General features: G+C 25.1%; 1 protein-coding gene across 1 annotated transcript; it reads right to left on the bottom strand.

Moving 5' to 3' along the window:
- Window positions 1-892: 892 nt before the first annotated feature.
- LOC145828590 (aminopeptidase N-like) lies at window positions 893-16,240 on the bottom strand. The gene is made up of 23 exons (XM_082936345.1): window positions 16,156-16,240; window positions 15,925-16,040; window positions 15,324-15,496; window positions 11,229-11,462; window positions 10,135-10,285; window positions 9,069-9,197; window positions 8,675-8,801; window positions 8,072-8,226; window positions 7,182-7,295; window positions 6,901-7,014; window positions 6,168-6,233; window positions 6,044-6,109; window positions 5,368-5,555; window positions 5,173-5,258; window positions 4,847-4,971; window positions 4,503-4,558; window positions 4,047-4,194; window positions 3,853-3,947; window positions 3,460-3,567; window positions 2,910-3,035; window positions 2,384-2,566; window positions 2,234-2,309; window positions 893-1,165 (listed from the first exon to the last, which is right to left on the bottom strand). Exons 1-23 carry the CDS (start codon window positions 16,238-16,240, stop codon window positions 893-895), a joined length of 2,994 nt encoding a protein of 997 aa, XP_082792471.1.
- Window positions 16,241-17,744: the final 1,504 nt, after the last annotated feature.

The raw sequence follows: 17,744 nt of genomic DNA, 5'->3' as shown, positions 1-17,744 counted from the left end.
ACTATTGACCAAAACTTTAAAAAACTTTTAATATAGTAAGTATATATACGTAAGATAAAACAGACACTACTTCAGACGTGTTTAAAATTTTATGCTCGAAGCTCTCATTGGAGTAATGTTTTTTGGTGCGAAAATTAGTATTAAAAAATATAGTATTATTACGTAGTATTTATTAGTCTGGTATACAATATTATGAAGCATAGAACTTAAATTTTAGTATGCAACATGTAGCAGTAGTATGTTGTTGATTAATAGTAGTAATAATAATATTTATTTATTTATTTATTTATTTTAGTTTCTTAAATTTTTCTATTAATCTAATCGTTTTCTTTGTTTTTTTTTTGTGCTGTTATTGTTTACCAAAATTTGTAAGGCCTTGTAGATTTTTTTGACGTATAACTTCAATATATTTAGTATTAAAAACAAGAAAATTTATGTAATTTATAATCTTTTTTGCGATAATCAAACTATTTTTGAAAAATTATCATCAAAATTTTTAAACTGGTGTTTTCTTTGATAAATTAATAATTTTGCTAATAATATATAACCCATTTATCATCACTGGTTTAGCTTATAATAGCAGTTTTTTTAACTATTGAAGCAAGGAATGAAATATAATATTAAGTTGTTAAAATACAACTAAACTAATGAATAAGTTGTTTTATTTTTATATTACAAAAATACTAAAACTGTTTTATGTTATTAAATATTTTAAAAAACTAACTTTATATATTTTTTATAGAATAAAATCTATAAATAATAAGGATAATATGTATTTAGTTTTTAACTCGGCATTTGTTTAATTAGCGTGTAATTACAGAACCACAGTTTGTTTGATTAACGTTTTATTATATTTATGAACATTATAGTTTAAACAAAAATGTCAAAAAATCTAGAAAGTACTGATAATTTCTCTACGTAGAGGTTTTTCTGCCATCTTTTGTTTTGAAATAAGTAGATCTCCTTGTGGAGGAACAGTATGTCTCAATGTAGGATTATCAATTTTGAACATTTTCATGTCGACTTCATAATTGCTTGCTCCCAACCAGCTTGCTATCTTTTGTTCATTTTCTGCCCTCCACTTCATATTAGTTTCGATACTAGCTTTGTATGAATTTAAAGTTCCTTCCCATTCCGGACCTGCTACCTCTCTAAAGTCTTCCACCTTTTTATTTATTACTTAATAAATACCGTTTTAAAAAATTTATTACTGTATTTTTTCTCAACTAATTACAATACTAATTAAATTTTAACACAGTTGTCTTATGCTTAAGTACTTTTGAAGTTATGTTACGAAGTTCTATTCTTATGGCTTATCTAAATATGTTAAAAATTACTAATATATAAAGTCACTTTAAAAGTTCCCATAAGTAAAGTATAAATATTCATCATAGTCATTATTTTTACTGAAACTTTCAAAACTATTTAATGATCGAATTATGTATGTATATACTACATGTTTATAACTATAAATGATGGTGTATATAAACGTTTATTACCTAAATTTATTTTAGTTATTGAATATTTAAATGAAAACAAAGTTATTTAAATATTACAATTGTAAAAATAAATTTTAACATTGGCTCTTACTTGAAAATTTTAAATATGTAGTATCTTTTATGTTTTTATAGAAATAAAGTTTTCGATTTGATTTTTAACTGCTTTTAATACAAAACTGTTATAAAAAAAATTATAGCCAATTTCCATAAAACTCTGAAAAATTCCCTCTATGATACCTTTTACCCTTGTTCGCAACCTTACCTTGTGTTGTAGCGGTGGGCAACGTACGGCCCACTGACAGAGGTTCTGGCTGACCGATATGAAATTTGCCTACTCTTTTTGTATGGCCAACTTAACTTTTATGTTATATATTAAATAAATAAATAAATATGCCCTTTTGGTAAATTTTTGAGGAATCTACATTTTTTGCTTAATCGTATTTTTGTAGGTATACTTTTTATTTTAGTTAATTTTCTTCGAATGCGAGACATCTTTAAGTATAATTTTTTTCTTTTCACATTATGGTAAAGATTCTTAAGGCTTAAGTTGAAAAATTACCAGGTTGCATTCTAAAGAAATTGTTTTTGGTTTTAATTTGCGTGCTGAAGCAAAAGATAACTGTGTTTAAAAAAAGAAACTGCTTTAAACTAAATTGATTCTTGGTTAAAGACAAATAGTACAAGTGGATAAACATTTAAATTTTTACACGATTTTTTTCATTTAGATAACTTACTAATTTCAAGTCAAAGTTTGTCGAGAATCTACCTACAGCAGCACTTAACATGCTTGAAACTGCACCATTGCCAACTCTGTAAAAAATACGTATTGATGAGCAAATATTTCATTATTTTGAGCAAACAACAAGAAGTTCTAAGTAACTAACGCATCAGTAAAGCGATCATAATTGTTTACAGCAAATGCCCAAGCAAGATATTTTGAACTTTCATGCCTTCCGATGTACGAAAGTGTAGCTGATTGATCTTGAAACCTCACATAGTCACTGTTCATCACTCGCTCGATGTACCTATTTATTATCCAAGGCTCTTCACTGCACGACATACCATACCTAATTTTATTGATGTTAGTTAAACTATTTTCTACCAATTTAAAGACTATTTTTTTTCTAAAGTAAATTACACTAAATTTAGCTGATTTTAAATAAAACAAACTTTTAAATTTAAGCTTTGTTTTTATTCAGTTTAGTTTAAATAAAAATTTGATTTTTTTAAAATGAATAAAATATATATTCTTTGAACTTATTTTTATTTTTTGATAGTTAAACACACTTTTAAGTATTTAAGACCATTTATTCAACAGAAGATAAATCGGCTTTTGAAAATAATCATTTTACTAGGTTTTAAAAGGTTGTGTTATAGTTGCAATATTTAAGTACACTTAACGACAAAAACCTTAAGCTAGACTGATGTTGGGCACTGTTACTTTTTAAATATTGCTCCCATGCGTAGTCCCATTCAGCAACTCCCCCTGCCCTAATAGCTGTGCAATACGCGTCTGATCTATACTGGCTACTAATGCTGTAAAATAAAAATAAGTATTAAGAACCAATTTCTTAAGTTAATTCGAAGATTTTTTTTTAAATATTTAAGTAAGCTCTATATATATTGCATTTCAGAAAATTAAATTAAATTTGGTAATAGTTACTTGAAATGTAAGATTGAAATGTAAGATTGTAATTAAATTCTAACGATCCAAATGAGCAGAAAATCAAAGCAACTGCTTTTGAGTTTTAAAACTTATTTTTTACTGACGACGTTATTGGCAGCCAAACGTTGTCAGTCAAGTATAGTTTTTACGTACAAAAAAGTTGTTTTAATTTTAATTTTTTAACCATTATGGTAATCTCTTTCAAATGTATGAAAATGTTGCATTTAAATAAATATTTATTCTTTAAAAAAAACAGTTTGTTTGTTTTCTAAGGATAGATAACTTCTTACTTACAGTTGATTTTCATCAACCATCCAGTTTTGATAGCGTTGTTTTGCTGTCTCAATACAATCTTCATTTTTGTAAAAACATGTTATGTCAATTGCTATACCTCTTGTTTGCCTTTAACATAATAAAAAACAACGAGTCAGTAAAAAAATAGAATTTTTTTGTCATTTTAAAATAATTTTTTAATTTAAGAAAGACTTACTCCGTAAGGAACCTCAGAAAAATTATTTGACACGTTTTTGTTTGAAATACTATTTATAAAAAAAACATTTACAGTTTCTCAGTAAAAAAAATAAACTATTTATTTAGTCGAGAATTATTAATGGTTTAAAAACTATATATATTATTTCTATTCTATTTATATATATTTTTTTAAATTAAAATTTTGTAGTTTAAAACCTTTCTACAAGGTAAGAATCATCATCTAGGTCAGTAGAATCATCCCACCCATAAAAATCGTATAAACCAGGTTCAGCTAAAGACAAGACCCATTCCTATTAAATTACTATTATTTTCATATTATCAAATATAGTTAAATTTTAGTTGTTGATAAAAAAAATTAGTATTGACTTAAAAAAGTTTAAATTTTTTACCGTAAAATCTCCATAAACTTCTGCACTTGCTAGCATTTTATCATAATAATCTATTCCACTATAAAATGTGTCCCAAGCTATATAACTATGCTCATTATCAAGATAGTTAGATAGTTCAAATACTTCTTCGATTGATACTTTTCCAGATCTGTTTATAAAAGAATTAATGTTTTTAAAATTCATTTTTGATCTTTTTTTGTTCATTAATTACATAAAAAAGTCTTCGAATCTAGCGATTAAAGAAATCATAAATTAAAAAAAAATCAATATAATTTTAGTTTTATGTATACTATTGTTTATCAAACGACATAAAAGCGCTGAAAATGTTTGGTCATAAGACTTGGTGCACGAAAAATCTTTTTGTTATCATGTCGCACACCACTTGGATACCTTTTAAGGTCTTGTCCAGGACAATACAGCAAAAAAAATATTCTATGTACAAATATTTTAACTTACTTTGATATTTCGAAAATGTCATCTAAAAACATTGCACGGTTTTGAGGTGTAAATTGCTGTTAGAACGATTACATTACAGTTTTAAATACTCTTTAATTCTTATATTTACTTGATATTGTAAGTAACTAAGTCTTTATTCAGAATCTTATATATCTTATAACAGAAACTAAAAAAAAAATTAAAACTTTTTATATAAATAGAAATTATGTTTGTATTTAACTTAAACTACATTATATTTTATTATTAATGTATTAAAATATAGATTTAATTGCTGGTCTCAAGGCTTTATGTTATATTTTTTTATTACATAAAATTTATATCTAAAGTTTACAAATATAAAGTACTTCTAAATTATCTTTTACTGCTGTTTTAATTTCTGACCACAGATCACCTTCGTATAAAACTCGATAAAATCCTTTAGCATTAACATTAACAAGAATTTTATTTTGTCCTGTTGCATCAATCAACACTGTTGAAAAATGTTAAGTTTGTAATGTAATTTACACTATAACACAATTATTTTTAGTCATTTCAGCTTTTTATACAAAAACATATTTTAAATTGTATGAAAAAAATTTGATATTTCAAAAATTAAAAACAGTTTTTTGAATTGCTAGAACTTTAATATTGTTAAAAAGATTTACTTATTTAAAAAGTAGATGTTACTTACGATCATCATCTAGATTCATCCAAGAAGTTTGTCGACCACTTGCATCAAAATCAAATTTGTAAGTGATTGGTACGTACCATTTGTAACTGAAAGAACAATTAAACTAACAGTTTTCAAGGTTTATCTACTTAAACTAATGTTATTTAGTATAATATCAATTGTTTTAGGATATTTTTTGAATGATAAAATACTTACTTGTATTTGTCACTAAATTCTGTTTTTACAGGTGAGTCTTCAGGATCCACAAGAAAGTACTCTTGAGACATGTATACTTTGTCCCCAGTCTTTCTAACAGTGATTAAGGGGTAGCCCATTTGCAATGACCAACTTTCAAATACAGATTGTAAATCATAAGGGAATGTTAATCCATCACTTTTTGCTTGCTATTTTAAAATTAAGTTAAACTTTTTAAAGCAAAGTTTTATTGTAAATTATTTCGTAACGCAATTCGTATAGTTTTTAAATTATTAAATAATTATAAAAAATACAAAATATATTTAAATTACTTTAACATTAACAAGCCTTAATTGCATTTATCACTAAAATAGTTGATAATCTTGTTAAACAAAACCTTTTACACCGAAAATAAGTCATTCAACAATTTAAAATATACTTTAAGATTAAATAGAAATTTGATAGTATTGAAATTTTTTTAGATTTAATGGTGATTGTGTACCTTAAAACTTTTGTTTTTATTTGGTTTTTTACTCTGAATTTTCAAACTTAATCGATTTATAAACTTCGTTGTAAAACTTTTAACATAGTAACCTAAGTAGAAGTATGTAGTTAATTACGAATTAATGTTAATCTATTTTTTTTTGTTTGTTTTATGCAGTTTTATATAAATTAGTATAAAAATAAAGTCTCTTACATCTATGAATGCAGCAAACAAGTCGTCATGAGAAACAATGCTGTATTGGAATTCATTTAGGTAATTCTGTTTAAAAATTGGTTTTACTTTTGGGTAATTTATAAAAACAATTTTTTAAACTAACCGTTATTGCTGTAGTAAAAGTAGATTCTCCTAAAAAGTCATTAGTCATTTGTAGGAATGATGCACCCTAAGTTTTTATAAGTCTAGTTTTTGATCAAAGTTTTCGATAAAAAATTCATACTCTAGCTACGTTATTTCTTCTCAAATCGAAGACATTTTAAATACATGTAATTTTTCAAAAATATTTTAAATAAATTTATTTTTTTAGTATCTGAAATACAGCGCTATAAGTGCAATAATGAATACTAAATTTTTAAGAATTTACTGACAATTGTTATTTACGGTTAAACTAAAAAAAATATTTTTTTTTAATTAAAAATATTTATAACACTGCTGTTGTATATTCTTAAACTTAACACACTAGATCAAAAAACACATATAAGATTTTATAAGTAATTTCAAATACTAAACAACCGTTACTGATCATTTCACTGTTGAAAATTGTTAAACACTTCTTAAATTTTATTAGTTGAAGTTTAATTCTTCATCATTCAAAACTTATGAAAATAAATTCTAAAATATAATACTCAATATTTATGTACGTACATTGAAAATTTATACGGTAAGTTATGAACCAGTTCAGTTTTAATTTCTTAAAAAAGGTCATATTCAAAAAAGTAAAAAAATATTAACTATTTTAAGTATGTCAAAACACCTAAAAAATGTAAAAAATAGCTAATTATTTCAATATTTGTTTGATAGTTGACTTTTAGTAAAGAAGTTTAGATACTAACTTTTGAGTAAGAAATAGCACTAAAGTATCCTTCAGGATGAACAAGAGGGTGAGATGATGAATAAGAATCGCTGCTAAGTGCACGCTGTAAGTCATCTATAACAAACTGTTCCCACTGTCGTAAATAGTTAAGTTAAACATTTTTGCTTAAATTTTAACTTTTTAGAGCTGCTTTTAGGTTAGTTTGCAACTTTTAATTTTCATATATCAAATAAGAGGCTTAAGTAGTTTATAAACTTTTTCAACATTTAATACTTATAATACAAAACTGGTTTAACAAACAGATTTCCAATCATTTTTTACTCCATCAACTCCAATATAACTAAAGTATGTAGCAAAACCCTCGTTTAGCCATATTTCACTCCAATACGAACAAGTAATTAAGTTACCAAACCACTGAAAAATAACATTTATTTTCAGAAAATATCTTAATTTAGTTTTGTTTTAAAAGTATATATATATATCTTTAATTCACTATATAAAAACATTTAGAGACTAAGTTCAGTTGTACTAAACTAAATTTATGTTTAAAATTAAAAAAGAGTGTAAAAAAACTTATATGAATTGTGAAGATAAACATTGTTTAAAGTTTTCGTAAACAAGTTGTTGTAAAAGTATTTCAGTTTGTATAGTAGTAAAAGCTTTAAAGTTTTTTTTGGTTGAATAAAATGTAGTTAAGCTTAAACTTATTTGTGTTTTAATTAAAAAAATTGTATATTGTATCCACATAAGTTTGACTATTTTATTTTTATACTTTTTTAGTGTTTTGTTTTAATTTAAGTTTTTCAAAATGACTTAATGTGCTTATGTAACTAATTATAATAATTAATTGTATTTAATGACTATATATGCAACTCGATGACCGAGAGGTCTTTTTGCGTATCCAGGACCTTATAGCAAAAAGTTTTGAGCAATTTTTTGTTTTTTTTCGATAAACCATTATCTAAATAAATTAAAGTGAAAGGTTGTGGCTCTGTTTCTACTGGTGATGTTAGCAACAAATATTTTTAGTAACTGATCTTGTTCTCTTTTAAATATGATGTATCTAAATTTTGTAAACTTAAAAGTTTAAAATATTCATTCAATTTTGAAAGTCAAAGAGTCTTATAAAATATAATTTCAAGAGTCGAATAGATGTTTCAAATATGTAGTCGGAGTATATCTTTACTAACTTGATGAGCAAGTTCATGAGCAATAACAGAAGTTACAGAGTACTTGTTACTAGGTGAAGATATAATAGAATCATATACTAGATACACTTCTCTGTAAATTACTAAACCCCAATTTTCCATAGCACCAGCATCAAAGTCTGGTACGCACATCTGGTCTATAATAATTAGTTAAATATCATCAAATTACCATAAATACCTCTTAAATAAAACTGGTTTTTCAAAAGTAAGACTTTTAACCGACTATTTTTTATCTGAAAATTAAACAAGTTAGCAAAAATTAGCATATTTAGTACCACAAAGTTAAATTTCTAGTTAAAACATCTAATGTTGATTTACAAACTTAATTTTTAGAGTTGGTTAAAGATAGAAACAATTAATATTTAAAACCTCCACTCTTCTTATTTATTTTACTAATACAAATCTTTATTTTTATTTCTACAAAAATATATATCAACAATTTCATTCAGTACGTATAAAGTTGTAATGATACATAACTATTCTTAATTTAAACAGCTTAAACATACATTATCAAAAATAAACTTCAAAATTTACAATTTCACAAATAGCATCAAGTAAAAAAACTTTACAAAGTTTTTATCAAACCAGATTTGTTAAGCGGGTAGAAAACATTGAAGAAGTCATCATATACATCAATAATTTGAGGTGATACTATAGACGTAAAATCCATTTCTCCATTATCGATAAGAGAAGCACGAGCATATATTCCCGTCTATTTAAAAACTTTAAATATTTCTTATTGTTGTTCATGTTTTATATACAAATGTTTAAGTAGTTGTTTAAACAAAAGAACTTTTGTTAGTCATTACCATTTAATATTGACCCATAATTTTAACACATTTAAACTCATAATAATTAGCTTGTCCTGGACATGACTTTAAACTGTATCCTTGTGTATGACTGGATAACCGAAAGGTTTGTTCTTACACCAGGTCCTAGGACCAAATATTTGAGCGCTTTTATTAAAAATCTAACGTACCTCAACACCTTTGGATGTATTTGTTTTTATGTTTTTGAAATCAGTTACAGTGACAGCAAGCAAATACGTAGACATAGTAACAGACTTTTCGAATATGTATTTTTTATACTTTGAATCGTCTTCATCATCCTACGAATATAAACTCATCTTTAGATTATATGATCACTAATTTAAAACAGTAAAACTAAACAGAAAAAGCTGTTTTAAAAGTGTTTTTATTAAAAGTTTAGTTTTTAATTATTTTTTTAATCTAAATATTTTTTGTAACTTGGACAGTTTTAACCTTAAACTTCAAAAACTTAATTATTTACTTTACTAAGTTATAGGTTAAGAGTTAGGCTTTAACAGTTTTATTACCTAAACTTTTCGTTATAGATTATCAATAACAATCATAATTAGTTTTCAAAAAATATTTAAGGGCAGAGGGGGGGGGGGGGGGTAAAACACTTTTTTCAAAATTTGATCTACCTCAAATTTTAAGGAAATATTCCTAGCAATATTTAGAAAATTATGTCAGAAAGAATTTAAAAAAGTAAAAAACAAAAATTTAAAAACAAAAAAAAAACTGTTTTTTGTGTTTATTTTTTATATAAATTTTTGTTTATTAAATTTTTCAAAATTCTTTCTGCAAAATTTTCTAAATATGTCAAGGAACACTTCCTGAAATTTTGAGGTAGTTATCTCAAAATTATTATTGAGGAGAAGATAAATTTTTAGTGAAGTAGTCTATTTTCGTTGTTTTAGTTTGCACCTCCCATGAGGAACTTATTGTTGTCTCCGATTTTGACCGGCTATATCTCAAAAATTATTTTGAATTTTTTAAGTCTGTAAAAGGAATTTTGTAGCTTAGTAAAAACTATATAAAATAATATTAAATTTTGAAAAAAGTGTTTTACCCCCGTCCTATGCCCTAAACTTTACTTTCAATATACTTTGTGTGACAAATTAGTAAATATTTACACAGTTTGAAGAAATATAATTAAAAAATTGTTATTAAAAAAAATTAAAGGCAACCTACAGACTAAAAAACCATAATTAGTATACTAATTTTAAGTTAACTACTAACCTCTACTGTTACAACAGGCATGTTAGAAACAGGTATATAACCTTCAGGACTTCTCAATATGATATCAAACTGTGCTTTAAACGCCGGTTCATCAAAGCAAGGGAAAGTCTGACGAGCACCAGTAGTTTCCATTTGCGATGTGGCAATAATTCTGATTGAATTAGTCTTTTATTGCATTTATTAGGGTAAATACTTAGTACTTGACAAAAACTTTGTTTTTTATAACTAGCTATTTTGTAAAATCAAACAAATTTTTTTATTATTACTATGTATATGTTAGTTAAAACATAAATTAAAATTGTTTATTTTTTTGTTTTATGTTTAAGTTCTCAACTTGAGTTAAACAAAGTCAACATATTGTTTTGAAAAGTAAAAAATGTCATTATATTTAAACAAGAATTTTTTTTAATGCAACATCTCTTATAGAGCAAACATTTTCTCCCATTTTATTTAAACATTATTTTAGATATTAATAATGCATAAAGTTAAATAATCTATGTACTGTATACTGTATAGTAGTTAAATAGTTTATTGAACCCGATAAAAAAAATAACGCACTAAAATATGGTAAAGAGACCTGATTTTGAGAAATTTTATTGATAATCGAGCAATACAATTAAGTCTCGCGAATCTACGCACATTGTGTCTACAGCAAAAGTGCGTAGATAAGCGAGAGAACGTAACTAAACGAGATGTAGCAAAAAGCGTATTTACTTGTTATAAATTAATTGTTTTAATAAATATACAGGAAAAAAAATTCTGATAGTTAATTTAGATTTCGAAAATACTATAATTATAGTAACACTAAATCAATAAAAGTAAGTACATTACAGTATAAAAATAATTAATAAACTGTTTTTTTTTTTGCAGCAATTAATAAATAGTTTCTAAATCTATTAAAAAAATTTAGAAAAAACAGAGCTTAAAGTAGAGTACGAAGCTATGTTTTAAATATTTTTTTATGTAAGTTATTTTAGATATAATAGAATATTTTTATCGATAATGCTGTGTGTTTGAAGTTATATAAAATAAATGCAATAGTCAATGGCAACCCTTGTGTTTTGTATAAAACTGTTTAATTTGATTAAAAAAACCTGCTTTCTCCAGCTTGATTTACGTACTCACTTCGGTAGAAACCGTTAAGACTAGTACTTAGTTCACCATGAAAACTTGGAGCCTCTAGAGTATAACTGTTTCCTTTTTTACATGGTGATTCAAGCTCAAAAACAATGTACTCATTAGGTTCGTAGCTAAACTGCTGTTTAATTTCAACAGTGTTTCCACTTGCTTTGTCATACAGTATCCAATCTTCGTCATATACAATATTTCTAATAAAAAAATTAACGTCTGAAATCCTTGTATGGTCTTAATAAGTAAAATAGGTGTGTTATTACATCCTTACAGTTTTTAAATAGCTAGTTCTATAAAGTTTAAAAATATAAATTACTATTACTATTTAGACAAGCTAGAATAACTAGTTTTTACAAAATAAATTGTTTTCTATAATAAGAAGATGGTTAAATTGATAAAACAAAAAAATATAAAATTAAAAGAGTATAAAAGATATTCTAATTAGTACTAATGCTTATTTAATTTAGTACTTTAACATAATCTTCTGATTTATCCTGATAAAACTGTATGATCGTTAGCTTAGCTCGATTAGCACATTTTTGCAAATTATAAAAAAAATGTCCAAACATTAGATCCAATTATTTTCCTTATCTTTAAAGCTAACTAAGATTTTTTTTATTTTAGAAAACGCTTCTTTGACTTTAATTAAAAAAATTCTTTGGATTGGGGTTTGACTTTTTGAGTGGGGGCACCTTAAATATGTTTTATTTTTTGGATACTTACTTTTTTTTTTTGAAGAGCTCTCTATTTTCATTACTTAAAAAACTTTCAAATTACTTAAATAACTTTTCATTATTGTTTTGCATACTAAGTAGTCGATTTCAAGTAAAAACAAAACGTTTTTGATAATTCGTTTTGGTACTTAATTGATAGCTTACTTAGGGTGATTCAAGCATACATTAACATATTTTACGCCATAGTATTAAAGATTATAGTTTCAGAAATTGGTCCTAGCAGGAGCATTAATCTTTTCTTAGATAAAAAAATGTATTTATTCAGTCAAATTACAAATGTTTTTAGATAAGGTTTACCTTTGGTTCAAAAAAAAAATTAATTCGAACCTTAGTAAATGTTATGTTCAAAATGTTAATATATTTCTTCCTCTACTTACTTCTACTACTCTACTACTATAACACAAACTTCTCGACTTAATTATTTAAAGATGTTAGAGTTTTTTAAATTCAAAACTAAAAATATTTTAAATAGAGCTAATTACATTTACAGAATTATACAACTACATCTTTTGAAGTTTAAATGTTATTTTTATCTTCTGATTTAACCATTCTTTAAGAAATCTTGAATGTGGTATATATCCGTCCTAAATTGGAATACAACACGCCAACCTGGTCTCAATACTAAAAAAGACATTAATCATTTGGGTTCAGTTCAAAGGAAGTATACCTGAATTACCTTTAACTGCTGCAATATTTTAATACGTCTTACCTAGATACACTATCAAAACGTAATATTAAATACCTTAGAGTTCAGAAGGCTTGAGTATGACTTCATTACCTCTTTAAAACTGTTTAATAGTAAAACTACATTTAGTTAAACTACTATTAATTTTAAAATATTTTTTGAACCTTATTAAAAAACAACAAACCCTCAGTTCCAACCCGCGCACAATTCCCACCCGATAAATTTAAATTAAAGAATAATAATAAAAGGAATAAAAAAATGAAGTAAAAAAATTTAACCGACCAAAAATAAGAGTTAATATAATAGTGACTATATAAAAGAAATAAATTAGTAGAAAAATTAAAAGAAATAAAATTTTTGGATAAAAATTGTGATTATACAGAAAAAACTTATTGAGAGGTAAAATAATATATAACATGCAGACATCATTTCAAAAATGACTTTTGATAAAACTCTTTTTTTTTTGTCGTTCAGTTAAGTTGTTGAATAAGCTCCTAAAAGACAATTTCGTGTAAAAAAGTGATATGATCTTAATTAAGGTTAGAAGTTTAGTTTAAATAAAATGTCTATCAGTAAAGTTTGTAAGTAAATTGTTTTGTTTTATTTTTCTCTGACAATCAATGATTTAATATATAGGGTCTTGTTTAGTTTGTATTTCGATTTCAATTGTAAGCAACTACTTTCTTCAAAATGTATAATTAATTTTTAAGTTTTTTTAGTATATTATTTGTTAATACGCTGTTTAGTGATAATAAGCTTTGGAATATGGATTATTAAGTTTGTAGTTAATGATTGCCAAAAAATTTTTTGATGTACTTTACTGGGGAACGGATCAAATATGCACGAAGAGAATCTTTTGCAGGAAGTCACTTTTGCACGAAGGGTCACTTTTACACGAGGGGTCACTTTTGCAAGAAAGGTCATTTTTGCACAAGAGTAAAAGTATAAATAAGATTTTTAAAAAAATAATTAATTAATTTAAAATAAAGTTACCCACCGAAGGGTAAGGGTTAGGGGTAGAAGTAATAGTAAAATAAATAACAAAAAATTACAAAAAAAGTAAAAATAAAACTAGAAAAAATAAAAATAGAAAATAAACTAATGAAAGACAAAAAAAAGTTACCGACCGAGGGTAAGGGTAAAGGGTAACAGTGATAAAAAAAACCTAATAAAAATTAATTATAAAAAAAAACCGATCGAGGGTAAGCGTAAGGGCTAGGGGTAATGGTGGTAGTAAAAATAAATTGTTAAAAAATTACATTTTTTTTTTTCTATTTTTAACTCGTGCATAAGTGTCTTTGTGCATAAGCGTCTTTACGCATATTTGGCCGTTCGCGCAAATTAGATTCCTACACATGTTACTGTTTTATCTGCCGTATTTTTAATGTTGTATAAAATTATACTTTCAACTACATATGCGCTATACTATAAAGTTTGATTATTAATACAATTTTATGTTTTACTATTTGCTTAAACAATTTATGTTTTGTAACGTTAAATTTATAAACTTTATCTTATTTTTTCTAATGTTATATAAAATGAATTTTGTGTTTTTTTAGTTTCTTTTCAAGTTTCTTTCAGTTTCAGAGGCTTAGCTTTTGATAACTGGGTCCAGCGTTGAAAATAAACTAACAACAATAATAAAAGACAAAAGATATATAAAAATTATCACAAAATCGGCATATAAAAGTATTTATATAACAGATAAAATAGAAACATGACAGCAATTTATAAATATAGTTTCAAGTTTAGGTTGGCAAAACGTCTGCATTTACTGATAAATAATTCGTAAATTGTTTTTTTGCTTGATTTATTTATCTTACGTTTTTAAAGTATGGCCTGGGCAAATCCGATAAAGTAGAAAACAAGCGTACACCGTATTGTTTATCTTGATAATAGCTTTTCCAAAACAACTAACATTGAGCTTCAAAAAAGTGCTCCTCAACTGTGCTAATTGATTTTATTTTAAATTCATAGTTTTACTTAAAAATTAATATTTTATTACAATTTTAGGTTTAAAGCTTAAAAAAGTATATACTATCACTTCTTTTTATTGAGAAGCCTACCAAGATTTATTTTATAACATGTCCGGCCCGTAAAAGGATTTTCTCGTTAATCTTGCCAATCGACTAGAAAACAGTTTCTTGCTCCTAGCATAAGTGATAAACAAATCAAGAAAAAAAAATATAAAAGTGTAATTTTAGAAAAAAATCTTAAAATTTTTGTTTTAAGAGATCCGGATCTGAAATTGTAAAACCGATATATCACAATTTTTATTCAAAAAAAGTATTTGCTATCTACAAATTTATTAGATATTAGATATTTAGAGGTTTATATTTTGTTTCAAAATGATAACTTGATTTTTTTATTTTGAAGTCTTGACTAAAATTTAATGACCATTGAATTAAAATTGTATCTTTATAATTTTCGTCATGTTTTCAAAAACTTATCTATTCATTGCATTGATTAAAAAAAAAAAACGTTGCATAAACAATACACATATACATATATACATTTAATTATGTGAAGTGAATACTAATTTTTTCGAATATGTCTTAAGATTAAATAATAAAAACAATAATGTTAAGTAAGTAGATTAATAAAGTACATACTTTTCTTATATAGAAATAATTTTATACCTGCTATTTATTAGAATGTATTCTGTTTGTTCATCACATGTAAAATCCACAGCTGAACTTCCGTAAAACCAATATGTTCCGTCTTTTAACTCAAAAACAGGCTTTAGGTCAACTTTGTAAAAAAATGGAGTCAGTGTCGTCGGAAGTCTGTAACTCGTCCATGGTCCTAAACCCTTATAATGAAAGTGGTTTAGTTTCAATTTTTTTGTTAGTCAAGATTTGAAAATTACATCCAAATTTTGAAAATAAAGTATACTAATACAAGCTACTAGTTTTACTCTAAATTTAAAAAGTAGTTAAAACAAAATTAAGTAATGTTTCAAAAGTCACCGATAAACTTGAAAAAATGGCAAAAACTTTAGTTTAGTTGTTGTTACTTCAATAAAACAAAATAGTTTATTACTATACAAAAAATATAAACTTATATCGTTAAATATAGTACTCTGCTATTGATCTTTTTCGATTAACACTTCTAATAAGAAGAGTATTTCTTGTTAACTTAAACTCATTTTCATAAGTTTTTGTTCTTAATTACTGTACTTTAAGTATCATTAAAAAATTTTTTTGAGTATTTATTTATTTTTTGAATTTCATCACTGACTGGATTTTGAGTAGTTGTTGTTTTAACACTCGGTGAAGTTGTTGTAGTAACAGGAGTTGGGGGAGGTAAGTTTGTTGTTGAGCATTCTTCCTTATTTAACAACCCAATGAGAAGACCTAAAGTATACTACTTTGAGTTTTTTATTAACTTTCTGTACGTATTTAATAAAACTTTCAATAAATTTTTAGCCCATAACAAATATTTTTTTTTTGCATTTTATTTAAGATTTACCTTCTCCAACAAAAAGAGCTACAATAGTTAACGCAAAGAAACCAGCTAAAGTTTTGCTGATTACTAAAACTCCTTTGTCACCCATTTTCAATTTAACAAAATAAGTTTGTTCTCGATGGTTTTTGAACTTGTACAATTCAGTTTATTTTGTAAATTATTTACTAAACTTTAACTACAAATCACTGATGTTTTTTCTTGTTAACAACAAAGGTAATAAAATATTTAATCATTAGCCAAAACAAACAAAAAGTTCTTTAATGGGAATTTAATTGTTGTGGAGTCAATAAATACTATTTACTAACTTTAGAAATTAATTGGCAAACATAAATTTTAGCTTAAAATTTTTAATAAAAACTTGAGAAAAAATGCAATCGAAAAATAAATCGTTTATAAATATTAAATGAAAGTTTAAATTTGAATACTTCAGTTTTACACAACTTCTTTCAGTTTTTTGAATGTTATAAAAAATACCAATGTTGTAGTGAATGAGCTTTTATAGAAGTGATTAAGCCTTACCTTAATATTTAGCTTATAAAGTATTAAACTAAAAAACTAAAAGAATTTCAAAATTATAGGCTCATTAGACACTTAAAAAAATAAAGGATTTAACAACTCTTTTTAGATATTTGTTTTATGATTTATGTATCAATATTAAACGTTACAATGTAAAATATAAATATAAGCTATTATATAAGCTAATACTTTTTTTAAGTAGAACGACCAACTAGTTTTCATACAATAGCTTTTGTTGCAAACATCTTTATACAAAAATAAAAGTGTTTTATAATTTTATTCATTTTTAAACAACTAGAGTTTGTTTTTAAATCTGTTAGAATTTTACTACTATACTAAAATGGTACGAGCTAAGGTTTTATTTTAACAAATGCGGACTGTAAGTATTAAAACTAACTTGATAATGCATTTTTATCCGTTCTATATGTTATAATTGTAAATTGTACACATATCTTATTAAAATGAAAATGAATACTTTATGTATACTTTTGTAAAATTAAGTATTTAAATGTTTGACTTTATTTTCTAAGTGGTGCTTTTGACGCAGCGGTTTTACTATATACTCCTGTGCAAAAAATTATTTTACTGTGGATTGAAAATTTAGTAAGGTGCAAATCATTTTTGAGTAACTTTTTTTTAGACTAATTTTATTTAGAAGTTAATAGTTCTTGACATTTTTATTAATAATTTAGATATTCAAAATTAACCATTTTACCATGTCCTGGACATGACTTTAAACTGTATCCAGGTGTATGACTCGATAACTGAAAGATTTTTTTGTACACCAGGTCCTAGGAGTAAATATTTGAGCGCATTTTTCGTTCAATAAACTATAAAAAAAAGAAGTATTTTCAAATGATAGTTTATACTTTTTGTAGTCTAGTGTGCAGGACACTTGTTTTCCATTAATTTACTGTGAACAGCTTTCGAAAAGATTTAAGACCACTCCCCTTTAAAAATAATCTTGATAATATATCACAGTCGTACACAATTAATACAACTATTATTTTTTAAACTTCAACAACAAAGACTACTAATTTAAAGTAAAATAGTTTACAAAAGGTATGCGATTTAAA

Source organism: Thalia democratica, chromosome 2 (assembly GCF_965202585.1).
Source record: "Thalia democratica chromosome 2, ktThaDemo2.hap1.1, whole genome shotgun sequence".
In the NCBI taxonomy this organism is placed as follows: domain Eukaryota; kingdom Metazoa; phylum Chordata; class Thaliacea; order Salpida; family Salpidae; genus Thalia; species Thalia democratica.
The sequence above is the reverse complement of the archived record's forward strand: the minus strand, read 5'-3'. Positions and strand labels throughout refer to the sequence as shown.

Bases quoted from the DNA above. Each gene is read 5' to 3' on its own strand.
- LOC145828590 (XM_082936345.1), bottom strand. From the start codon at position 16,240: ATGGGTGACAAAGGAGTTTTAGTAATCAGCAAAACTTTAGCTGGTTTC. The intron at 7,015-7,181 runs GTTTGTTAAACC...TATTTACGACAG, and splicing joins TAAAAAATGATTGGAAATCT to TGGGAACAGTTTGTTATAGA. The intron at 1,166-2,233 runs GTAAGTTATCTA...ATAAATAAAAAG, and splicing joins CAAACTTTGACTTGAAATTA to GTGGAAGACTTTAGAGAGGT.